The following is a 25,991-nucleotide window of genomic DNA, read 5'->3' as shown; positions in this document are numbered from 1 at the left end:
TTTCAAGGGTACTGACTGTATTATCAAAATCGTTTGTTTCAAAACTTCTCAATTTCACTGATTTTTTACGCAAAAATTAAATGCAGTGAGTTATCAAAAACTAAAAGAATTCCATAAAATTCCTTAATATTTATTATATTAAAAAGTGTCAACTAATATTTTAATTTTTAAAGCCACAGAATTTGGCAAACCCACTTAAAACGATACTTTTAAAGTTAACTCACAAAAGTTGTTATAGCTTCCAAATGGCCTCAAACCAAGTATTTAAATAACAGAATGCTGGATCTCGTAAATTAATTTTTTAAGATTGGCTGTTGAAAATCATCAGCCAGCATTACAACCACACGCAGCAAAACTTTCGAAGGGGGTTTTATTAGAGTTTACATCAATAGTATGTGAACTTACATTCTGACACCTGAGAACCTAGTCCTTGTATAAAATACCTTGTTGTCTGGCTTTTTTCTTTCGCATCCATATTCAATTTTATAAAATTTGGGTACTGACACCATTCCAAAATAAATAAAGTGTCGTAGAGAACGTTTTTACGCCAACCCCACGTAAAAGTCCTTGCCAACGCTATGTTGACCGAAGGTAGTACTGTAAGAAATTTATTTCTCTGAGAGCGTCCCATGATTTCAAGTTTTGAGCTGACAACAATGGTGAATCACGAGAGAATGAGTAGTTCTCGCGCGTTAAATGAGTACAACTACTTACAAACAAATTCACTGCTTCTAACCCGAAAAAACACATTTTATTCACATCAAACAAGTTAATTAAAATACGGTGTTAAAACCTCAAAACTATTGTAATAGTATTATTAGAAAGCAAAAACACTACAAATATTCTAAATAAATTATATTTAAGAAATTTTGCACGTATTTTTAAATATAAAAAATTACAAAAATTCTTCAATAAACTCCCAAACTTGCATATTTTACCAGAGCGGCACCATTAGAAAATGTAAATGTAATTGACACTTGATGTTGAGTGCCATTAAGCGACGCGTTACCCTTACTGAGGACGATCTATTGCTTAGCGCAAGTTTCATTTGCTTTACATCGGCACCCATCTTTATTAAGCCTGCAAATAAATGTTCAAAATCTTGTTGGTCCATTTATATGTGAAAATTCCAATCCACTTATCATAGTAACGTTAACACGAAAGCACGGAACAGTTGAGAGATTCAAACGTCGCAGGCAAGTTTTGCAGTAAGCCGATTTTTTGAATCCTGGAAAGAAGATGGTAGGCAAAAAGTTCTTAACGAACCACTGCAATGGTACTGCTGTGAAGATAATAACCAAATGAATAAATTTAAGATTCCCCTGTTTTAATCGTAACCCTTATCAGGACAAATTTACTGTTGGTTCACATAAAGGTGTTGACCCAATGCAAGTCTGTTTTGTAAGCTAATGACCAAACGGTGGCTTTGAACGCTGTCAGAGTAATCAGCTGATTTTTGAAATAAGAAACCAAAACGAACATATTTTAATAAGACGCGAAACTAATTTTATACATTTTTTAATGTTCACCCCTATTATGGTAATCGACGAGTGGTTGCGGCGGGAGTTATACTCGATGGGTCAGTACTCGATCCAGGAGAGATTTTTTCTCTTTAGCATCGGCGAAGGGTTGTGTTGCGCAAATTCGAGGACACAGCATAGAAAACAATAAAATGTAAGAAAAACGCATTTGTTTGCCCTTTTCTAAGTAAAAGATAGTTTAAAAACTAACAAATTTTATTTTCTAGGAAGCGTAGAATAAGAATGGGGCGAAACAAAAAAACAACTGGACATTGCAAAAAAAATGTTACCATCGTAACGAGCTGGAACGATTTTAGGAATGCGTGTAAGAGGACCGCCAGTTTCACTATCCGTTCGAAGTGAAATCGAGATGTGAAATTTTGGCAACGGTCAAAAATTCGGTCATTATTGTGCACAAAGTCTTTTAAATAGGAATCATAAAAATTTTGTTAGCTCGATTGTAATGGATGCAGAATTTGTTTTCTTTATTATTTTCAGTAGTAAATTACAGTCAATAAAGAAATTATCACGGAAAACATTTATAAAAGTGTCATTATATTTATTTACTGTAAATACTATTATTAACCTTTCTATAGAAAATAAGTGCCAAAGATTGGAAAAGTATCAGATCAGCATTTGCAACAAGGTTGCAAACGCTTATATGTGTTGCGGTATTACCGCCTTTATTACGTGCCTAGAACAAGCCCTGACGAGTTTTGCTGCTATTGAACTGGTCAAGTATACTTTGTGTATTTTCGTCACGTAGAAATTAGTTCTATTGTAATTATCTTCCCATCGTTTATGGTAAAAGTGAGGATGTGTCCGCCGCACTCGATAATACCAGCAATATTTGCGACTCTGTTACTTTTTTGATGGCCTGTTGCTGATACTCGACACAATATTAAACTCAATTTTCCTCTTCCATTCAACTCCGCAGTAAAAACTTTTTTACTACGTTTGATCAGCTAGTGATGGTCTTCCGATAATCAGCATTTTATCAACAGAACACTTGGCGTTGGTATTGTTGCAGACATTTTGTGACAGAACGTAATGGTGTTTCCTAAAAAGTAACTCTGCCGCAATTATTACATCTGTTTTTCGCCACGACGTCGGCATCTTCCATCACTTGTGCGTTTACCTTATGGATGGCCTATCGACAGGCAGTTCAAGTTGTAGTGATCTAGGAGATGTCGTCCTTTTTTCGCCCATAATTTTTGACGTCCATGAAGAGGATGCGGACGCGCATTACAACTGCAATGTACAACCAATTCGCGTTTTTCACCCTCATATTTTATCTCTAGTTGCTTTTCTAGACCTCCTTTCGATGTTTCGGTTTCAGTTGAGTTTTCGGTTTTAAATACTCCCGACGTACTTTACCTCGGTAGCAAGTGTAATTTCCAGCATATTTAGTGGAGGGCCTCGAAAGCAGATATTTTATACTTCTTTATGAATAGCACCACTTCATTTTATGTAGAATTGACATTCAATCCATTCCCCCTGAGTCAGGTATTAACAATGCAGAGAGCATTTTGTAGCAGTTCGCTCAGAAGTTGGAGATACTTTAGTGATGCTGCTAATACAATTGTCACTTAAATGATGACATAATAGTCAGTAATTTGCAAATTTAAAAATAGAAAATTGTCATAGAATGTCAAAATGGCCATGAGATGTGAACAAACGAACAAAAAAGCGGACCACTTTAACAGCTGAGACATACAACCGAAAATCAGTTGCTTTATTGTCATTACCTTGAATGAATTCACCTTGTTCCAATCGTTGAAATATTTTGACAGTTGATCCAACCAGTTGGATGGTGTGAAACTTGCAGAATAAGTTCCATGCAGAGAACGTAAATCAATTTACGTTCTCTGTAAATACATTAACGTTCTCTGCATTATGTTTTATCCAAAATGCGGCTTAAGTTAATAAGTGCGTTTCTAGTTTTATTTGCATTAACGTTTACGTATCTAATTTTCTATCGGTCTGTGTTCAATATTAATTATCCTTTAGTGAATAATGGCCATTTCAATAAAAGGTTGCGCCAGTAATGAAAAATATTATGAAAACGCGTTTAATTAGTTTTGTTTACAGATCTCCGGTTTTTAATATTGCCGTGGTTGTCTGCGGTCATAGATTACAAGAATCGCTAGTAATGATCAAATCGGCTCTTCTGTTTAGCCAATTTGATGGCGGAAATATACATTTCTGGATATTTGCTGAGAGTCTGCTAAAAACTGAACTTAATGAACGATTAAATGATTGGCGGAATTTTATACATTTCTCTTTTGAGGTGATGCCGCTAACTTTTCCCAAACAGAATAGAAAGGAATGGCAGTCACTGTTCAAGCCGTGTGCCTCTCAACGGCTTTTTTTGCCGGTAAATAAGTAATGAATTTATTTTGTTTATTTTTAGTAATTACCCCAAATAATCAATTTAAAAAGTTGTTCTGCTAAGTTTTGAGAAATTATCTACATATGTATCTATTTGGCAAAAAATGGGGACTCAAGCCACAGGTCGTGCTGCGGATGTACAGCGTAGTGGTTCTACCAATTTTAACGTATGGATGCCTGGTTTCGTGCGAAGCTCTTCGGAAGGCCTATCACTAAACTGGGGAAGAGTGCAAGGGTCTTGGCACTGGAGCATGTAGAACTTGCCCCAGTCGGCTCTATCTAGTGCACCGTACCTGGTACCTCTGTCTTCACTGACGGTTCCAAGATGGAATCGGGAGTCGGAGCAAGGGTTTTCTGTAAATCGGTCAATTTATCTATTTCCTTAAAAAAAAAAAAAATGCCTCATACTGCTGTCTTTTCGATCCTGCAGAAATGCAAAATGCTTAGGCAACTTGGCAGCGAGGGAGATATTAAACCTTTTTTCGATAGTCAAGCCGCGATCAAGGCTCCCCTGACCAAGCCATAGTGCAGAAGCAAACTGTTCAACTTCTGTAAGGAGGTGATCAATCAGCCGATAACTTCACTTCCTTAGCAGTGGTAATATTTCATGTCCGCCAACATACATTCAAAAAGATTTCATCATGGTATTTTCTCAAAAATGATCTTACATAAAATAATATAACCTTTTTTTATTTATTACAGTTACTACTTCCTGAAGTTGATTCCGTTTTGTATGTGGACACAGATGTTATTTTCTTGTCTCCCATATCTGACATTTGGAAACATTTTCAAAGATTTAATGCCTCACAGTTTGCAGCTCTCACCCCGGAGCATGAAGATGAAAACATTGGTTGGTACAATCGTTTCGCACGTCATCCTTACTATGGGCGGATGGGAGTAAATTCTGGTGTTATGCTTATGAATCTGACACGAATGCGCGTGCACAAATGGGTCTCGCATATAGTACCTATATACAATGAATACAAACTACGTATCACATGGGGTGACCAGGATATAATAAATGTTTTCTTTTATTATAATCCAGGTAAAGCTTCACATGCATATTTACCTTTAAATAAACATAACAAATTTTTAATTTTTTAGATTCACTTTATCTGTTGTCCTGCGAATACAATTATAGACCAGACCACTGTATGTATATTAGTGTGTGCAACGCATCTGTTGAAGGAATAAAACTGTTACACGGTAATCGGGGCTACTTTCATTCTAATAAGCAACCTCTTTTTAAAGTAGTGTATGAAGCAGTAGAAAGCTACAAGATTGGCTCAAACCCCTATTATTATTTTGTGCTACCACTAAATTCCTCATTAAATGAAAATGCGGTAAAAGAAACAAATTGTGGACTGCTAACGGAAGAAACGATGTATGTTGCACGACAAATATTTGGGGTGTACCATAAGATTATGTATGATTGAAAGCTAATTCTAGGTACTATATTCTTTCTTATATATATGCACTCTTCGAATATGTTTTTACGGAAACTATGTGCAAAACGTGAGTTGTATTTGCTCCATAATGCTTCAAAATCGTGGCAATGTTGTACTTCGGTCCTTTGTCCAATACCGGATCTGACAATCTGATTGACAAATGATTTTAGTCTAATCAGATCGAAAAACCTAATAAGCTAAATATTAAAATGATAAAAAATATTGGGTACCGTTTAGTTAATTACCCAACGATTACGGGTTGTTGTGACCAAATGGTTGGCTCGATCAAAACAATTTTAACACAAACTTGTAGTCAAGAGTCCAATCTTAAATTTAAAAGAAAATTTACAAATTTCTGGGCACAAATTTATTAATAAACTCAGCTTTTTTTTATAAATTTCGGAATTAAACATACATTCATTACTTTTATTCTGCCTTAAAGCAGCCATTTACTCAATTTGTATGTTCACATCGACTTAATACATTATTCTATTAGTTAATTCTTCTTTTATTGCTTTAGTTTAGACTAAATTTATTAAATATAAAATTTTATTAGAAATTTATTAAATAGAGAATCTTATTAGAAATTTATTAAATAACATCATTATGAATATAACGTTTGCGCTTTGGATAGCATATTCAAATTAAATGGCGATGAGGGCATAGGGTGGTGGCATTCGAGCACCAAAAATATTTTTTAAACAAGATATGTCAAGAATGGAATATATGACAAATAGGTAAAATTCGTTTGTCGCGCATTCACAACTCAACTAAAACTTTCCATCATTCCATTTTACTGGCATTTCTAAATTAAAGCCGAATTCAAGAAGAACAAAACTACTCTAATCATATGCCTTGATGGCGACATTGAACTGTGGAATTTTAGAAAATCTACGAATAATAAGAGACAAAGAGAACAAACTAAACCCCAGTAAGCATAAATGATATTAGTGGCATTATTTGTTTGTTTACGAGTTTTGGAATTGCTTTATATGCATATAGTAAAAGTCTGCAATAAATTTTTTTTTAATAATTTATAATTTTTTTTAATGAAACAGTATTTTAACATAAAAGTTGGTAACATTTTCGCCGAAAAATTAAATATGGATATAATACCTATAGTACATATGTATGAAAAAATTCAGTATTTTTGTTCGTTTGTTTTTTGATCCAAATAACTTCACGCTTTATCTGCCAAAATGATGTTTTTACATTGCACCGCAATGGGTGCCCAAAAGTTTGTAGATGGGTTAGAGGAGAGTGCGCGTACTTCTATTAGAGCTTGAACTGTTTTCTTTCCAATAGGTTTAAATACCACGCCCCCTCCGCCTACTACCTCAAAATCAGTGGGTAATTAACTAAACATTTCCTAAAATATTTATTATTTTGTTCACTTCCATAGTCACAGTACAATCTCCCAAAGAGAGATACTGACAAATTTTTACCCGAAGCCAAAATTTTCAGAAACTTGCAAGTTTCAATGAAAACTAACTGCCAGGAGTTCTTGTCGAAATTTCGAGCAATTTCATCACGGTTTAATTAATATGTAATATTTCGATAGTGGAATCCTTGATTAAAGTCAACGACTCCACATTACTGCGATCATTAAAACGTCTATTTTTTGCATCTACCTTATTGAAATTAACTGAAAATTAAAAAAAAATATATATATTTACCTTGTTCTATTTTTTCTGGGAAAAATTTGTTCAGCCAGTATAAACTTCCCATCTTCCTCTTTCAATTTCCCCTTCCATGCCAGTTTTTTAGACATCGCGAATGCGATTGTGATAATTCGTAACAATTATTTGCATCACGAACACACCAAATAAAACACAGCTGTATATACAACATGAAACTAAAGTGTAATTTCATTCGCCTAAGATTATTTATTTTTGTGCTGCTATTTAATTAAATTCATGTTATATAAATAAGCAATAATAATTTGTAAATAAGGGTAGAGGTTCGTCATGTTCGGTTATTTTTCCACAATATATTTTATTGTTGCGAATATAACCACCTCACCCGATTAAATGTAAAGATGATAGTTTACAAGACGGCAGCAGAATAGTGCTCGCTCATCCGCACGGAAGGCCCAAATATTATATACTACAAGACTGAGACTGAATTACTTACAATGTAGAGAATATTAAGGTGGCAACGAAAACCGCTAATTTGTTCTTATTAGGTTTGACAGTTAGGTGACATCAGTAAAGAAAATAAACAGGCCTTTGTATGCATGATTTATTTTATCTTTTCACTTGCTTTCGCTTATTTATTTTGTGTACTGAAGTCACGACAATCTTGTATTCTATCATTCTTGATATCGGCCCTTATTGTTTTGCTGTGACTGTATTCAAACGATACCTAGTTTTTAATCAATCTAGTCACAGCAACAGTCTGACGAACAAGCATTTACAAGATCTCTTAAGAATTAGTCGATATTAGCATGAATTAATAGCGTAATTAACAATTAGAAAATTAATACATTTCATTTCCATTATTTGGTTTTATGCAATATTTTTAGCATTAATAAAATATGTACGTAAATAAATAAAAATAATAAGTTTATTTGTCTTCAAAATTAATTCATTTAATATAATTTTTCTTTAAAATCCCTCTTTATTTATGTAAAAATTAGAAGATTAATACATTTTAATTTAACTTTTTGCATTGATTCTAATTAAAATGTTAATTAAAAATCTAAAAAAGAAATTGAAGCGAATTAAACTAGCTTTCATATTATATTATTTACATAATAAAATAATTTCCCTTTATTATTTCCTACTCAAATGCTTTCGTATCAACGTTGAGCGCATAGTTGCCAACTTGGTGCTTTGAGTACTAGATATAGTGCTTTTTAATTAAAATTAAAACACCAAAAAAAATGGTTGAGTACCTGGTGGTCATTTTAGTGTTTTTTTCTGAACTCAAATGCAATACCTCTTTGATCAAAAAGTTTCCGGAATATATCTATTTAGAAAATTCAAGATACAAGTTTATTCCTGAAGATTGATATTATCTCCTTTAACGGCACATTTTTCGAACTATATTTTCGGTATAGCCATCAGAGCCATATCAGGTGAATTCGATGGCAGTTGGATGGTCAAAAAGTCAGTGAGAATAATAAAATCACGGTGCAAATTCATAAGAGATTTTCCCACGACCATTTTTTGACAAATTGCTTCATAACGCCCAAATAATAGTCTCTATTAACTGTCAGACCTTCTGGTAAACATTCGAAATATATAATAGCGTTGTAATCAATAATAAAAAAAATCCGTGAACATCGTTTTCTGTTTTGACTGAAAACGACGTGGCTCTTTCGATCTTGGTTCATTCGGAGCTCTTCACTTACTCGCCTGATGTCTAAATTGCATGTCTTACTCATAAAACCAGGTCTCCATGTTGCGTTTGATGAGTGTTGGGTCGATTCAGCCTTGGAAATTATGTCTTTGGCGATATCAACGCGATTCCTTTTTTGCATGAATTTCAGGTCCTTTGGGGCCAACTTTGCAGCAACATGGCGCAAACCCAAATTAACTACAATGACCTGAACGAATACATAAGCAATGTTCAAGTCCTCTGCCAGCACTCTGCTGGTTAATTTGGGGCTGTTGATCAAATTCTCTTTCACTTCATTGATGTATTCATCATTTTTTTCCTTACAAAATCGTTATTGCAAATTTAGATCCAGTTTTAGAACTATATATGTATCGTCCCCTTAGTATTAAAATAGCCTATAAATTTATTGATGTTTTGAGAAAATGAATTTCAAACTTTTTGTCGAAAGTAGCTCTCACTCAAATCTCGTTATGTCTGTAAATATTTATTATATTTTGACTGACGTTTTGACCCACTTTGTGGAACTAGAATTTGACAAAATTTTGACCACATATAAAATCGACGATGGAGAATCCAAAAATTCAATAAAAAAATAATAGCCTATGAGCACATAGGCTATTGTTATACTAAGGGGACGATATAATAAAAAAATTATATAATAAAAAAAATCAAACTCCTGTTCCACTAAAAATCGGTTCGAGTAAACGGTGTAGACAACTTTTTCACACTCAACTTTTAATTCAACTTTACATTCAACAAATCGCCTGTAAGAATTTAATCATCTATACATCTTTTTAGTACAGTAATAATTGAATGCAAGCTGTTCGCGTGACGTCATTGCAGCCAACATAAATAACAAATTCAGATAGAATTTACTTATGCGTGTGCGTTTATTGAATCAAAATTATAATAATTAAAAACAAAATTTGCTCGTGAGTTTTTTTTTTTTGTAGGTTATTTTGTGATTGGCAATTAGAAAAATGAAGTGTACGGTAGCAAGTTGAGTAAAAACCAATCAAAATAAGGCATCAGATTGCGATTATTTCACTTTCATTTAAGTTGTTACTCTGGATTTAAAAATTTCTCAATCGCATCTTACAGGTATATTACTAAAATTATTAAAATTTCATTATGTATTGCTTATTATTCCAATTTTTTATTATTTACAGCAATGATCTTAAAACAATTAAAGTTTCAAGAATTACTTCGAAGCTAACAGAAGGCTGGTCTCGATGAAATAGAGTATGATGGTGTGGAAAACCTTGGCGGGTACATTAGTTACAGACTGTAAATCCCCAGCACTTGCCCACAAAGTGAATCTGTTAAAACATGCTCTTGGATGAACCATTTAAATGAAGATGGATTATCTGTACCAAGTAAACCTGTGATAGAGTAAAAGCAGCAATTAAAAGATATTTTTAATACATATAACTAAAGATTTTTTCCAGAAACATATTGGCGATTCTAGTGACATAAACTGCTATATTAAATTTAAAAAATGTGTATATGTCTCGAATGTATATTGCTATAAGGAAAAAGCTATACTCAATGGAAAAATATGCCAAAGAATCCGGCCAAGAAAACGAAAATATTGTTACGAACGGTGAACCTTCGCGAACCAACTGGCAACAATAGCGAGTAAACGAGATGCCAAAACAATAACATGAATTCGCCTTGATAGCGGGAGCAGATAGTGAGACAGAACTCTCCAGAAGATGGGAGCTGTCATATCTGGAAACTGCGATAGTTATTAAGCACACTTATATAAGCAGAGCTACAGACCCATAGGGCATTCCGTCTTAGGATGGGCATGTAAGCGAGTGAACGAAAAGTAATATAGTCATTCAGTCTTAAAGTGAACGTGTACATATGAAGTAAAGCCGTTATCTTGCCATTAATTTGTGACTTTCATTTGACAATCCAGTGATCGAATCCAGAGAAATTATTACGAGAGATTTATTTGGATTTTAATGTAAGAAAATTCGTAACAATATGATAAAATAATTAAATAATTGAGAATGTAAATAATATATTTATAATAAACTAAAATATTTCTTGAAATTGAAACTAAACCTTCAATGTTATTCGCTAACTATTAATATTTTAACCAAGGTACCTGCAACTGAGTTAAAAGATATAAGTGAGCTGTAAATCTCTGTTTCATGTAAATATTATCACGAAGAGATATCTCTTGTGCATTAAACTTTTTCAAACATCCAACTATAGCATGCATAAATTGGCTATCTTTTCTACGAGTATCTAACAGCAACTTCCAAAGAAGAGCTAGTCGAAAGACATTTCCAAATACATAATAGAGCCTCGCACATTGAAAACTTTATCAACCGGCTTTAGTCGGCTTCCCTTATTCTTCCTCATTTTAAGGGATATGCACTTAATCGCCGCCAACTAAAAAGTTGGATGTGCAGCCAGATTGCGAGCAAATTAAAGTCTACGGACTATCGGCTGACTGTTTGCTCAGCAAGGCGCTCCTTATCGTACATCCATTGCAGGCTTGGTCGACCAACGTGTCATACAGCAGTACGTGCCCATATAAAAATTGTAATTTTCAGAAAAAGTCAAGGTTGTCGTAAGACATGTAATAAATGTTATGTGAATTACCTTGGAAACGTTTGTAAACCTCTGAGAGATTTTTTCGTTATGTTTTAAACTGTAAGCAAATTGTAGCACTGAAGGCCCTCGTAGCCTGTCTGCTAATTAAGTTAGGGTTGTTTGGTATATATTCCCTATAAATAATAATAATAAGTGAATTGTAATGTTCATAAAAATTTAGTAATTTTTTTTTTTTTTGTTATGATTTAAAATGTTTTATGTAAATGATTTCAAAATTGAAAGAAGAAATAACTTGAAATAATATTTTGATATCAACCTAAAGAAAGCGCTATAGACAGAGGCAGATGCAGAAGCAGTTTAAATGTATTATTATGTATTAAAACCTAATCTGTAGTTAGTACAAATGCAACCCTGTGAAAGCAATTGCCTAACGGTTAACTGCGCAGTGTGTACTCCACCCCTAACCGCAATATTTAGTTGGATAAATGTGCTCACCTACTGCCTTACCCAATCAAATAGTTAGTCATCTAAAAAGTCTGCAGTCTGCAGTGGTTGTTATGACTATCGGTTACAAACGAAGTTTTGTAAAAATTATCGATAGGCTATCGGTGGCCTCGATAGTATTGACTTTGATATGTAAGACGACTGTTTCACGCTCAATATTTATCCAGGATTACGATATGTATTGAACTTAGCATATGATATTGATAGATCACGATCCATATCACAAAATCTTTAAATATCTCGCCATATATCGTTATGAGTTGTATTTTGTACTAAGTAGAAAAACTGAGAAAAACAGTGATTTTTTCAATTAGAAAAAAGACATATAATGTGCTTGTATTTTTCTTCATCTTGAAACCATATTTTTTCTCCTACGCTTTCTCTTCTACGCGTTCCAGCAATATGCATCACCCAATAAATGAACTTCTCGAAGAAAAAGTTGAATAGGTAAAAGTATGCTGGAGACTAAGTTTGTTGAAAGTGGTTAGTTAAGTGCTCGTTTAGCCCAGGCAATTGTTTTCAATTAAAAATCGTCTCTAAAGTCGCCTCATACATACACCCTTGTAAGCTTACGAGATGGAGAAAGTTTCACAATTACGAGACCAAGGAAATACAAAAAATCAACCTTACTGTATAACAAAACATGTTAATGGTTGCTAACGTGCTAATTTGTACTATAAATTTTCCAGCAATAAGAAAACATGACAGCAAATGAGAGCAGTTCGTCAAAATGGTGTTGATAAAGATGTGTGGAATAAAATGGAAAAGAGTTGAGTAGAATTAAGGAATTGGGTATGTGGAAAGCGCACATTACTTCCAAAAACAAAATTATACCGTAATCCAACATCGAGGTCGCAAACTTTTTTGTCGATATGAACTCTCAAAAAAAAAATTACGTCGTTATCCCTAAAGTAACTTAATCTTATAATCATTATTAATGGATAAATAATTCATAAATTAATGATTTTGAGGTTTTGAGCAACCTCCTGAATATATTTTTATTTTAATTAATAAAAATAAAGCTGCATGCTAAATGGTGAAAGCAAGACATAACAATGCCTTCAATGCGATTTTTTGTCTCCTCCCAAACAAATAATTTCTCCTCCGTTTGATTGAATATTCGTAGCGTTGGCGTCTCAGTGAATTTGTATTCTATCATTTTTAAAACTGAATTGCCTGAAAATGAAGTAATTCGGTCTCAAAATTTTGTATGGCGATTTACGCTATTCGAACGGTAATTATTTCAATCCATTTTAGAATTCACAATGAAAATTAAAAACATAAAGAAAAACTTCAGTACCATCGAAAACAATCGATAGTCAAAACAAGACCTTTTTAATTAATAGTTGTGAGAATTATCGATAATATCGATAGTATGCGAACTCTATTTTTAATGTAAATAGCGTTAAGTTTGCTTGTTGCATTGATGAATTAACATACGTGTTTGGTAAAAGTATGGCTTACAGTTTTCAATCTTCGGTGCCTGATCAACAATTCTTGTGGGATGTATTCCAAAGGTAACATACGATCTGCGTAATTAAAAAGCTATTCGAGCAGATTCTGTAATTCAATTCAATTACAATGAAGTTCACTCGGAACTGAATTACAGAACCTGCTCGATTGTCACTTTGTTTTTAGGGTCGACAAAGATCGTAGCGGCCATATATCTGCTGATGAGCTGCAAATAGCTCTTTCCAATGGTACATGGAGCCCTTTTAATCCAGAAACAGTCCGTTTAATGATAGGTATGTTTGACCGCGAAAATCGTGGAACGGTTTCATTCCAGGATTTCGGAGCTCTCTGGAAATATGTTACTGACTGGCAGAACTGTTTTCGGTCTTTCGACCGGGACAATTCAGGAAATATAGATAAAGAGGAACTTAAAACTGCACTGTCTTCGTTTGGATATCGTTTATCAGACAATCTTGTAGATATTCTCATTCGTAAATTCGACCGCTTTGGAAGAGGAACCATACTGTTCGATGATTTCATACAATGCTGTATAGTCCTATACGTAAGTCAATTGTGTATTATAATTTGCCTAAAATTTTAATAAAAATTCTCCCTAGACTCTTACATCGGCATTCAGGCAGCATGATTCGGACATGGATGGCGTTATTACTATACATTACGAACAATTTCTCAGTATGGTATTTTCCTTGAAAATATGAGTATTTGAACAAATATATGTATATTTTTGACACTTAGTTAACCCTTTGAAGCATCTCATCGGATTTTTGTTCTTGCGGCTTGAGAAAACCATTTTCCAAATCCACTATGTTTTCAATGCTGTGAAATTCGTAATAGTCTGTTAATCTCATCTGACAGTAGATTTGTGAAACATGATGTTTGGGTAGGGTTGGCTCAAAGGGAGAGGTTTTAGATGAGTAAGTATGAGTCATGAGACGTAACTACACATGCCGGGCATATGTTATCAGGTAATTCCTGGAATCCGAGTGAAAGTAAATATATAAGTAACGTGGATAATTCGTGCATTCGCAATGCAACTTGCGGTACTTCATTTTTATTAGTTTGTTTATTTTAAAAACCTCAAATCTTAATATCACAATATTCACTAAGCCGTGCTCTAAATATGCACAATCGTGTAAATTGTTCTCCATTGGTTTGCTTATTTGAAAGATGACGTCATCGGTGCTTAAAGTCGCCAAAAAAAAAGTAGCTGTTTTCGGAAGGTGCCACATTCCACCATCGTTCATCTCCATTACGGTTTAACGTAGATTACGTAGTCGGCCCAATTATGGATGGCTTTTTGATGCATTTTTTGTTTTTGATATTTTACAGACCTATATTAAATTTTTCCCTACACATTTTACTTTAAATGGGCATAATTTCGAACACACCCGATCTTATTAGAATAAGATTTTGTTATAGACGAAATTTTATTATACTACATGTTTGTGTTTAGATTTCAGGTACACTAACGTGAAAATTCCATTACGTGGATAAAATATTTACAAAAAGTTGAAAAAAAATCTTTTCGACCTTAAGTCTAAAAAATTAAATATTTCACGCTTAAATCTAACGAAATAAAATATCACTTCAGTCTTAAACCTAAAAAACTTCAGTACTAGGTGAGATCAGGAACAACATAAATAGTCTTGTAAGTATTCCAGAAATGTTTTTAACATTTCGGCCAAACTTTATATGGCAGCAGTCAATCTGTTTGTTACTTCCACCTGCAGCATTGTTGCGTCTCATTATTTTTCTTTATTGTCTCAGGTTGCTCAAGTGGATTTCGCCACTGCCACTTCCTGATCGTGGGACGCAGTGGCAGATATAATATTTGATCGGCTTAATTGATCACGATTCGGCTCTCTCCGGCTTTGCAAGTCAGCCTATATCTTGCAAAAACAAAAAATAATTCAAATGGAATCTACATGCTTGCTTTTTTCCATTCGATGACGGTTCTTCTTGATGGAACATGAGAATTAATTATCCTCATAATTTCGTCCCAACGATCCGATCCAAATACTGTGTTGTGAACGATTCTCGTTCCCCTTTCGCCTTCTATTCGAGTTCGGAAATCCCAAATTAACTACCTAATGATCGGCTGTTTTCGAGTTGCCCCATTTGTTTTAGCCGTTTCGTTCGCACCATCGTGGTATGCTTCTAACTCTTACTGTAAGCCGAATGTTCAACGTAGTTCGTGCTTTTTCTATTCTTATTATTATTATTATTAAATTCGTATAATAACAAGTTATACAAATATAAGGAGGCAGCAGCACTAGCAGCATGGGCCATCGGCTGTGTTTTTCTATTCTATTTTCTTTTGTTGCAACATTATATTGAAATAAACGGTATAGTGCCATTACCTTTGATGAATTCGCTTTCTGCAGTACAAAACCCGAACGAATAAGTGGCAGACGAAGCAAAAGCTCACTACAGCCAGATGATTATGTGTAAATGTGCCATTTTCAAGGTGAATATTGTGGCAACACTGGTTAGGATAACAACATATCGTGGCTATCTGTCATAATGTTTATCGATTGAAACTTTATTGACGGTAAAAATTGCTTAGGAAAAATGTCCGAGCAGTGTGAGCCTTTAACATTATCCAAGGGTAATTTGCATTGCTGTAATAGAGTAGCTGTTTTCAAAGTAATTATGAACATTAATTCTAGATATAAAGCGCGCCATAGAATTGTTGGAAAAATTACAATCCAGCGGCGACTTTCCAACAACCAAGCTATCTGCACTGCAGAAGGTCCTTCAAAGCGACTTTTTAAACGCTGTGAGGGAAGTTTATGAACATGTATATGAGACGGTAGACATACAAGGATCACAAGATGTACGAGCTTCAGCTACGGCGAAAGCCACTGTTGCTGCCTTTGCGGCAAGCGAGGGGCACGCACATCCTAGAGTTGTAGAACTACCAAAAACTGATGAAGGTATTGTACACAACTATCAACTACGGGCACGTATTTGGGAGCACTTCTAAAATTAGGAAGTGTGAAAATATATCAGTATAGTTAAAAAAATTGGGATATTTCATCATCCATCATATTTTGGTTCAACTGCGCCTATTATATTGAGTATATAAAAATATATACATATGTGACATATTGAGCGAGATTTGAAGTCTGTAAGGAGCCCCATTTCGTAGCCTTTGGCTATATAAACCATATATAAATCCTCATTGGCCACATAAACCACTCTTTTTGGATTATTTTAAAGACTTACGATACGTTGGCATAGAGGTCGCCCTCAAAATTTTATATAAATCCGCTGAAAAACTTTGAACCAATTATCAGAGAAAAAATCTCTGCCCTTTATGGGCAATTTTACCTAATGCACACAAGTTTTCAGAAGTTTTATATATATAAACGTAGAGAGAAAAGCTTTTAAATTTTAATAGCGATAGTTAGGGAACCAATTTGAATAAAAAACAAGAAAGTGTAAAAGTAACGAAGTGCTAAATTCGGCCCGGATCAAATATTATATACTCACTTATATGTTAGTAAAGTTTAGTTTGGGCTGACTGTTAATTTTTGTAAACAAATTAACTCATAAGCAACATACAAGCGATAACTGTAACAGGAACGGTTGGACGAAAATTTAGTCTTAACATACAAAAAGTGAGGTAATATTTACTTGATCTCAGTAAAACTTATGATGAATCTAAATGAGATGGCGAGTAATATATATATATGTATATAATTGGCGCGTACACCTTTTTTGGGTGTTTGGCCGAGCTCCTACTCCTATTTGTGGTGTGTGTGTTGATGTTGTTCCGCAAATGGAGGGAAAATATTTTTTTATGAGGGAACGGCATATATTTTTATGAGGAGCTTTTTCATGGCAGAAATACACTCGGAGGTTTGCCATTACCTGCCGAAGCGAGTAATATATACTTATGTATATATAGTTAGTGATTCACACTTTATTGGGTGTTTGGCCGAGATCCTCCTATTTGTGTTGTGCGTTTTGAAGTTTTCCCACAAATGGAGGGGCCTACAGCTTGAAGCCGTCTCCGAACGGCAGACGGTTTTTTATGAGGAACATTTTTATGGCACAAATACACTCGCAGATTTCCACTTTTTTTTACCATTGTCCGAGGTTTCGAACATGAACACTACCGAATGGTGGCGAGCAATACACGTACTAATTTGCAGAATAGTATGTATACAAATATTATTTTGTAATGATGCGAAGTGGGAAACACTTAGTGAAAAATCGTAAATTTAAATCTTTATCAAACAGCCAATTACAACTGTCACGGCTTTGCTGAAATTTTATTATTGAGTTTTATTGATTAACGTACGTGGAGGTACAGCAAAATACATTTTTTTAATTTCCTTTAAAGCCGAATATCGATTAACCAGATCAAATTAATCAAAAATCACATAAATAATAATGTCCTTAACTATCTAGGATGGCTTCACCAGTAACCCTGTAGGTACACTTTAGTACGAGTTTCATAGATATAGATGGACTTACTAAATGGTGAAATAAAATTTTCTAAAGAAGTTGTGTTTTTGCCCATTTATGTAATATTACTGTTATCAACAATTTTTTATTTTCAATTGTATATTGTTTTTTAGGACTAGGATTCAATGTTATGGGAGGAAAAGAACAAAATTCACCCATTTACATATCCCGTATTATACCAGGTGGAGTGGCTGATAGGCATGGTGGACTAAAAAGAGGAGATCAACTTTTATCTGTTAATGGCGTTGTGAGTATCAACATGTAGTTTTTTCAAATTTGTGCCGTTTTTATTATGTTTCCTTTTTTTAAGCAATACATATAGTGGTGAGGAAAATTATTGTGTTGGCTTTGGTATAATATGCAGTTGTCTTTTTATGAAAACCGTAAAGAATTTTGAAATTCAAAGTCAGTGCGAATGTTAAGGAGGGTTTCTGACACTAAAACCTTATTCCCAGTTACCATAATATTATTGTATACTTAAGCTATTTGTTTCTCAGAGGTCATCGGCATCCCCCTGACTGTTGTTAAAGGGGAATTGCACAAATTATTTCTCAAGAAAGCACAGATCAGATGGAGCTACATTTCTTCGTGTGCTATTTCAAAAATCCTATGGCTCCAGTGCAATAGACGCAAGACGCACATAGTCCTGGGCATTTCAAGCTATTAAATTTCCAAACTCGTAGCTGTGCTTATCGGTCATTGGACGATCGGCACTCACACAGAAAACCTGGGCTTATCATTTAATCCCTATGTCTAAGCTGTGGGAACCTTTCAGAGAAGGAGACTATTGAGTGTTTTTTCTGTAAATGTCCGGGTTTGGCAGCTAGACGATTAAGGTCACTGGGTGCTTCTTTTCTTGACAGCCTGGGGCAGTGCTCCAACCTAAATCTTATCAACCTTCCCCTTTACATAAACAGCTCTGGTTGGCTGTAGATATCTGCACGTTAGAGGTCTCATAGGGGAATCAAAACGGCGCTACTTGGGTAGTGCCAGTCTAGTACTTAAATCATTGAAATGCATTTATAAGTTTCATCCTTTCTATGAAAAAACCGAATCACCTGAATCAAAAACCACCAATCGCAGGAAACTGACAGTAAGAGTGCTACTAAGAGTTAGGGCTTAAAAGTGAATATATTTTAATATAATAAATAGTTTCTTTTAAAGGTTAACCTAATGTTTCGCTGATAAAAACCGTAAACTTTAATGAACTTTGCAAAGCAAGTTCAAGTTCAAACAACAAACGGTTGATAAATGTCAAAATAATTGAAGGTTAATGCTTTAGTGGGGAATATTCAGTATAACGCCGCACGCTTCAAAAAAAGAAGGATGTAAAGGAGGGATAAAGGGCCATCCTAAAGCCTTTAGCGAAAGGCTCGTGTTGCCAGACACCACAGAACACAATGAAGTGTGTTAGAATGTTACAGTGACGTTGACTAGAAGGGTGTTTGTAAATTTTTAGAATTTTTACATATTGATTCTTATTCGTTCAAATTCACTGACTCACCATCTCGGCAGTCTATATTTTACCCGTGGGCAGTGCCATATTATGTTACTGTTATTTTGAAAATGTCTTCAAGTAAGCCAGTACGTTGTGCCCGCGCTCTGGATTGTTTAAAAACATAGTTTGATTTATAGAATGAAGAGAAAAGAAAGAAGGGAGGAATAAAAATATGCAAAACTTGAAGGTTTGTTATATAGAAATATACGACGTTACCCTACAATTATACCTTCTATAGATTATGTGAAAAAAGTTCTGTTAAAACAGACCTGTTAAAACATATATAGATTGTATTTACCCTTTCCCGTGGTAGCATGCAAATTTGACTATAGATTAATGTATAAATAAATAATTAAGGAATAAATAAACAATGTTTTATCTGACATATTAAATAAATATTGTGAAGGCTAAACCCAGTTTCACTGTAATTTTACCTTTTTTTTTAGTCTGTGGAAGGCGAAAACCACGAAAAGGCTGTTGAACTTCTTAAGCAAGCTATTGGATCTGTGAAGCTTATCGTTCGGTACACCCCTAAAGTATTAGAGGAAATGGAGTTGCGATTTGATAAGCAACGTACCACACGTCGTCGCCAGTGATTCCGAAAGCGAGAGAACTTTGGTAAATCGGGCAAAATAGTTTTATAAGTGAAACGTTAGTTGAAATTTGATTTCAGTATTTATTGTAATTATTTTGATTAAAGATCAATAAACTTCAAAGTAATATAAATAAATTTGCCATTGGGCACTCAATAATGATAGATGACGAGGTTTGGCCATTCGAAGCAAAATTGTTAGAATAACTTCGGCTTCCACGTTATGGGGGATTCTGCAACAGGATTTTGCTCGCTTCTCTTGCACGTTTTCTTACAATTTTCCATTCACTTATCGTTCAGAAAGCAACAAACTAAGGCGAGCAATAGCTGCGTTGATTATTTCTTATATCAGCAACACAATCTCAGTTTCTCCCACATTACGTCAGCAAATCAGCTGATTCCTTCAAAATCACTGGGAGCTGGTTAACGGTCTGATTTTGCCACACCTTTTGAAATCTCTTCGCCATATTGGGCACTGACATATATTTATTACTTATTTAGATGTTTTTAACCAATGCCACACCCAGATACAACTAAGTAGAGCAAGTGCTCTGCACAAGACGTGGGTGTAAAAGCAAACAGGAATTTATTGAAAGAAAATAGTCTGCGGTAGTAACCGAATTGTTTTTGCCTGACTACTAATCGGTTGGTGCCGCATTCAAAGCTTGTGAATATAAGTACAATATTTTATATACAATAAGAACAAAAATTTTTCATCGGAACATCGTCGAACATAATATCCAAATCGATGAAATCCTGAACTGAGATGAGCTGGTGAGTTGTATTAATGGGTATGAAGTGAGTTGTATGAATGGGATTTGAAGTTTTAGAAAAGACATATGAAAACATATGAAAAAATACACATGGAAGCATAACTTCCTTTAGTGCCGCAGTTAAAGTGAAAAGTGTTTGGCATTGGAAAGGAGGCGTGGCACCTCCCATACAAACTTAAATTTCATAGCGAGTGTACAAAATAAATGAATCTACCGCAATTTCAAAATCTTAAACCAATCCGTATAGATCACTGCCAAGGTAAAAAAAAACACATTTTATCACAATGAAGTGTATTGTCTAATTCAAATTGGATAAAACCTATTATTTAAACCATTTAAACTATCGTTCGGAATAGGTTCGAATCTCGGTGGAACACCAAAATGAAGAAAAAGTTTTTGCCAGTAGCGGTCGCCTCTTGGTAGGCAATGGCAAACCTCCGAGTGTTTTTCTGCCATAAAGAAGCTCCTCATAAAACACATCTGTCGTTCGGAGTTGGTTTAAAACTGTAGGTCTCTCCATTTGTGGAACAACATTAAGACGCGCACCACAAATAGGAGGAGGAGCTCAGCCAAACATCAAAAAAGGGCGTAAGCGCCAATTTTAGATATATATAATTGGCTATTGTTCCGCTATGGTTCCGTTTATTTCTAGAAATTTAAATTTTACAAGTACATATTACAAATATAAATAATAAACAAATACTCACCGCGATGCGTTCTCCCACTTCTCTGGCTGACCGGCGACTACTTGAAGAATGTTTTCGTCATGTTTATATACAATTTTAAATAAACGGTTCCACAAATTGCATTTACCCTACATTAATATAAGCAGCGAGAAAGGCGGAGAAACGCATCCCGGTTTACAAAAACGGTGGTAATATACACAGCAAATTTACAATTACAAACGTCGAATAACATAAATAACTGCGCAACTGAATAAGCGGGACTCCGCAACAACCTTTAATGAATGCGCCTTGCAAGATTCTGACCTAAACCTTTTTTTGTTCTCTCTACCAGAATCATTGCCGAGCACAATTAAAAAAAAATTGTAATTTGATGGTGAAAATAGTAGTTTTATTTTCGATTTGGGAAGTTTGCAACTACGTCAACGTATTTTTTTTTTTAAATAGTTTTAAATATCATAAAATAATTATTTCTATGACGGGTGATTATGTTCAGTTAACTCTTGCGTAATACCAGGCAATGGCACTTGAGATGAAACGGATGTAGATATTTGTACCGTATTAGTCATTGTATTTGAGTCCGGAACGGATGATTGCTCTGATCTAGAACCATTGGTTTCACAAATTTCATCTTCAGAAACATCTGTACTTGAAACATCGCCGACGTTACACAATGGTTTTTGGGTCTGAAATAATGAAGAGAAACACAATAGAGAACAAAATAATTTACTGATAGAAGGACGAATTTTATATTTAAAAATATCCTTTAATGTGCACATGCCAATTCAATAATATTTGTTGATATATGTTTCAGAAGCTTTACTGATCATACTCATGCAAGTCTAGGGTTTCAATATTCGTACAAGGTTGTGCTTACACCAGGCTGTATTTAGTAGTCTGAAGATCTTTATATGATGGATAAACAATACATCGCAGATGTTTCGTTTATTTGGCAAGGAATATTGCAGCACGCAGAAAAGTTTATTCAGCAGCTCTTATTGTACTAGGACCATATTTTTATTCCCGCGTCCTTGTGCCCACATAACGGTACAAGAACGTGACAGATATGTAATTATACAAGTATATAAACATTTTTACAATTTTTGAGAGTTGGTGTTGGAAGATAATTAAAAAAATTCTCTGGTTCGTCAATTTAGAAGCAGATTTGAGAAAAATGCCTTTTATTTAGTCTGTTAAATAGAAGCGTGACCGCGACAACTCAACTACGTCCATTTTGAATCTAACAAAAAGGTTTGAATGGCTTATAATATTTGTTCTAGGCAATACAGTCCATAGTCACTTCCATTAGCTATAAAGGCTTCACTAATTTACGATACAGTTTTTTAGGCCAACCCGCAATTTAATTTTTTAATTTAGCATGAATTTTATAAAGGAAATTTCCATAAAAATTTGGGGTTTCTTACACACGAATTTTCAATCTCGCAAGTCCTATTTATTTTATAACTAACTCTTTTACTAAGTCCATCTAAAAAAAAAATGCTAAAAATTCACATTTTTCGTTGGGAGTAAATTTTTTTCACAAAATGTGCAAATGAATTTGTGGTACTGTAGCTTTCTCGGAGAAATATTTACGACTACGTTTATTATATTTTATATATTAACGGTCGTTTAAAACCCAAGTACTTCTCGAGTTGTCATCCGTTAGCGAGTGACGAACAGATGAAGTTACTGGCAAAAAGAAACATACGTTGGCAAAACTGGAAAACAGCAACAAAAGTTGTCTAATGCAAGGCGCATTTATTAAAAGTGGTGGCACTAGACCAACAACAATGGTTTGTACGTTTGATTGTCAAAGCAAAGTATTGGCAAAGCAGAAAACAAAAAATAAATTCGCGTTGTTTCATTCTGGATTGACAGCCACATGGACAAGGCGAAAGAAAAAAACGAATCGGCCGAAATACCACCTTTAATAGATTCGCCTTGGTCTAATGATACTTTGCTTGATATCAGAAAAGAGAGATGACAGTTACATATACCAGTGAGCTATACCAGAGCTAGTGGCGAATCCTGCTCGATAACTTTGTTGTTGCTTTCACATGTAAATTTTTGTCATGCGAGTGGAGCCAAAACGTAGCGAGCCCAAAAGTAGCGAATGAAGATCCCTCTGATAAAATTATCCATGTATTCTATCTCGTAATTAATGCTGTCAGGCCTCGCAACTCACCCCTCCTCGCTCTGAGAAAGAATTCAGAAATTTCAGGTGACACTTGAATGTTGGCAAGGGTCAGTAATGCATCCAGGATTACCCGCAAACTTAAATAATACCATTCTCTAATTTTGTTTTGTTGCCGCTTGTCTTGTTAATAAAAACCCACTTTGTAATAAAACTTTTACTAATACAAAGTTTGATATTTCTGTAATTTCTTCACATTGGGTTCAACCGAGAATCCGAGGAGCCACCAAAGAAAAAAACTGGATGACGAGCTTACAAATTTCGTGTAGTAATATGGATCCACCCCAATCTGTTTTCTATTAGAAAAACAAATGAAGTGCCAATATGACAATGCATGAAATAGCCCTAACTCATTAGGAAACATGCCACCTAAGTAATGTACCTGATTAATTCGAATAAAGTTTCCTTGCTTTATTCGCGTTAAGCGCATTAACAAATCGTAATGTTGCTCCACTCTTCGTAAACAAGTTTCACATATAGTTTTAGGCAAGGGATCCGTAGGTGAAATCTGAAAATACGAATATTCCATACCATATTTGCTTTAAATAATTTTCAATAAACATACGGTAATTGGCAAATACCCGTTGATCTTCTCCACCAAACACAGCTTCCTACCCTGGTCACCATATATATGAATTACAATTCTGTGCATTTCGGAGCAAAGACGACAAAGAAATCCTGATATGCAAGCTCTATCTATGCTACCCATATCCTTAAACAACGGCTATAGTACCGCGGTAAATAACTTTAAAATTATTATTACAAAATTAAACCTAATGTATTTTTTATTACGATAATTCAATACTACTTCTAAATTTACCCAGTCAAACAAAATAGTCAATAAGAATACTACCCTTTAATCGATCCACACACTGTAAAAACGTTGACATCATCCACAAACTTTTAAAACCAAATAGAGGGCACCAGCTGGTTGAGTAATATAATTTTTATTCTCCCATTCTCGAAATACATATTTTTATATGAATAGGAAATTCTGCTATCCTGTTTCAATTAACCGAAAGTAATTATAATAATAATTATTATTATTAGATAAAAATAAAAATATTTATTTAAAAAATGGAGAAAATTTAAATTAGCTGATTAGCGTTTTCTTCACGTAAACGTCCAATTCGTGTCTGAAACTCGTATAGCTCTTATTAATGCCTGGTATTTAACCCTTTCAACGAAGTTTGCTGTTTCCTTTGCACATACCAAATGCGCTAAACGCTCGTCGGTGGCCATATCGGTATTTGAGTACATAAAGCTCATAGTTCCACCCAAAAAGATAGTGCATGCACATAACCAGCTTTTAGCCCCCGCCGTGTCTGAATAGTTCCGCTGTTAACCCTTGACCACTGGTAATCCGTCGACAACCCCTGGGTTCGGGACCCACAACGTAAAAATACTTCCCCAATGAAAATCAAAACGAAGCCGCGGATGAGAACTGCTTATTCTGATAGCGAATCATAGTCCTTAGGATTTGAGAGCATGCACCTGGAATGTCCGGTCCCATAATGGGGAAGGTGCCTCTGCCCGGCTGATTGATGTCCTCGTAAGAGCAAAGGCAGCATCGCAGCCATTTAAGAGTTGGACGGGACAAGGCAAGAAGAAACTTGGACATTGCGAAATCCACTACAGCTGCCATGTAAAGGAGCGCAAATTCGGTGTTGGATTTACAATGAAAGAGAGACTTTGTCACCAAGTTCCTTCGTTCAGTCCGGAAAACGAGCCTCTCGCAATAATCCCCGTCAAACCCATTCATTTGCGCCCACGTCGCGACGGCGCTGTCCCCACCACGAAATAAAAATGCCATGACGACTTCAATGCCATGATGGGCAAGGAGGGAGTTTGTGGACCCGGATAATTCAGCCTGCACAACGGAACATTCGCGATTCGTGAGAGGTAGTACTGCTCTCGGAGAGTACTGTCCAACAATCCAGCATGCACGAGCAAAGGAACAACATTTCTCATTCCCCAAGTACCGCCGCTGAAGAAGGAATCGGTTTTCCGTATGCCCGAAAAAACAATTGGTACGACTAGGAATGTCTTGCTGCCACGGAAAGAAAGGATGCTGCATATACATAGGGCCACGCTGCGATCGGGCGAAACGCGAGCCATGTAGGATCGTTACCTGGAGCTGAAATAAGAATAGAGAAGTATTATCAGAATTAAAAAACAAGAGGCCGAAATACGTGAGTGCGAGGGACTTGAGATGCCAATAGGAAAAACACTCGAAAGCCCCTCCATGGCGGCGGGGAGGTGGTAAGGTGCATGCGAAATATGGTCGAATGAAAACATGCCTGCCGATTGGAATTTAAGTGTGCTCTACCCAATCCATAAAAAGGGTGATTCTGCAATCTCTCCAATTACTGCGGGATTAGTCTTCTAAATATTGTGTTTAAGATTCTAGTGAGCGTATTGTGTGAAGCGCTGAAGCCCACCATCAACCAACTGATTGGTCCTTATCAATGTGGCTTTAAACCTGGAAAATTCACAACCGACCAGAATTCACAATACGACGGGTCT

At 35.1% G+C, this 25,991-nt stretch overlaps 4 protein-coding genes across 7 annotated transcripts; 3 read left to right on the top strand and 1 right to left on the bottom strand.

Moving 5' to 3' along the window:
- Positions 1-3,399: 3,399 nt before the first annotated feature.
- Positions 3,400-10,685, top strand: LOC129250897 (glucoside xylosyltransferase 1). Of its 4 annotated transcripts, none has more exons than XR_008582854.1 (6): positions 3,400-3,555; positions 3,612-3,897; positions 4,614-4,956; positions 5,016-5,117; positions 9,871-10,077; positions 10,139-10,685. XR_008582854.1 is itself a non-coding variant. In XM_054890484.1 (5 exons), the coding sequence occupies exons 1-5, from the start codon at positions 3,431-3,433 to the stop codon at positions 9,915-9,917; spliced, it is 903 nt and encodes a 300-aa protein (XP_054746459.1). In that variant the 5' UTR covers positions 3,400-3,430; the 3' UTR covers positions 9,918-10,685. The 4 variants fall into 4 exon arrangements, 2 of the variants coding, with proteins under 2 accessions (XP_054746459.1, XP_054746458.1); XR_008582859.1 differs by having other exon boundaries at positions 9,871-10,093; positions 10,150-10,685; XM_054890484.1 differs by having other exon boundaries at positions 9,871-10,685.
- Positions 10,686-13,146: 2,461 nt separating this feature from the next.
- On the top strand, positions 13,147-13,983 carry LOC129248406 (programmed cell death protein 6). The gene is made up of 3 exons (XM_054887946.1): positions 13,147-13,293; positions 13,415-13,790; positions 13,846-13,983. The coding sequence occupies exons 1-3, from the start codon at positions 13,232-13,234 to the stop codon at positions 13,945-13,947; spliced, it is 540 nt and encodes a 179-aa protein (XP_054743921.1). The 5' UTR covers positions 13,147-13,231; the 3' UTR covers positions 13,948-13,983.
- A 1,756-nt stretch (positions 13,984-15,739) lies between these two features.
- LOC129235755 (protein lin-7 homolog C) lies at positions 15,740-19,953 on the top strand. Its single transcript, XM_054869778.1, has 4 exons — positions 15,740-15,857; positions 15,919-16,185; positions 17,839-17,972; positions 19,670-19,953. The coding sequence occupies exons 1-4, from the start codon at positions 15,821-15,823 to the stop codon at positions 19,817-19,819; spliced, it is 588 nt and encodes a 195-aa protein (XP_054725753.1). The 5' UTR covers positions 15,740-15,820; the 3' UTR covers positions 19,820-19,953.
- Positions 19,954-21,640: 1,687 nt separating this feature from the next.
- LOC129235730 (uncharacterized) lies at positions 21,641-24,320 on the bottom strand. Its single transcript, XM_054869738.1, has 3 exons — positions 24,031-24,320; positions 23,848-23,973; positions 21,641-21,957 (listed from the first exon to the last, which is right to left on the bottom strand). Exons 1-3 carry the CDS (start codon positions 24,172-24,174, stop codon positions 21,745-21,747), a joined length of 483 nt encoding a protein of 160 aa, XP_054725713.1. The 5' UTR covers positions 24,175-24,320; the 3' UTR covers positions 21,641-21,744.
- Positions 24,321-25,991: the final 1,671 nt, after the last annotated feature.

This window comes from Anastrepha obliqua, chromosome 1 (genome assembly GCF_027943255.1).
Source record: "Anastrepha obliqua isolate idAnaObli1 chromosome 1, idAnaObli1_1.0, whole genome shotgun sequence".
NCBI classification, from domain to species: Eukaryota; Metazoa; Arthropoda; class Insecta; order Diptera; family Tephritidae; genus Anastrepha; species Anastrepha obliqua.
This window is presented reverse-complemented; position numbering and strand designations above follow the sequence as displayed.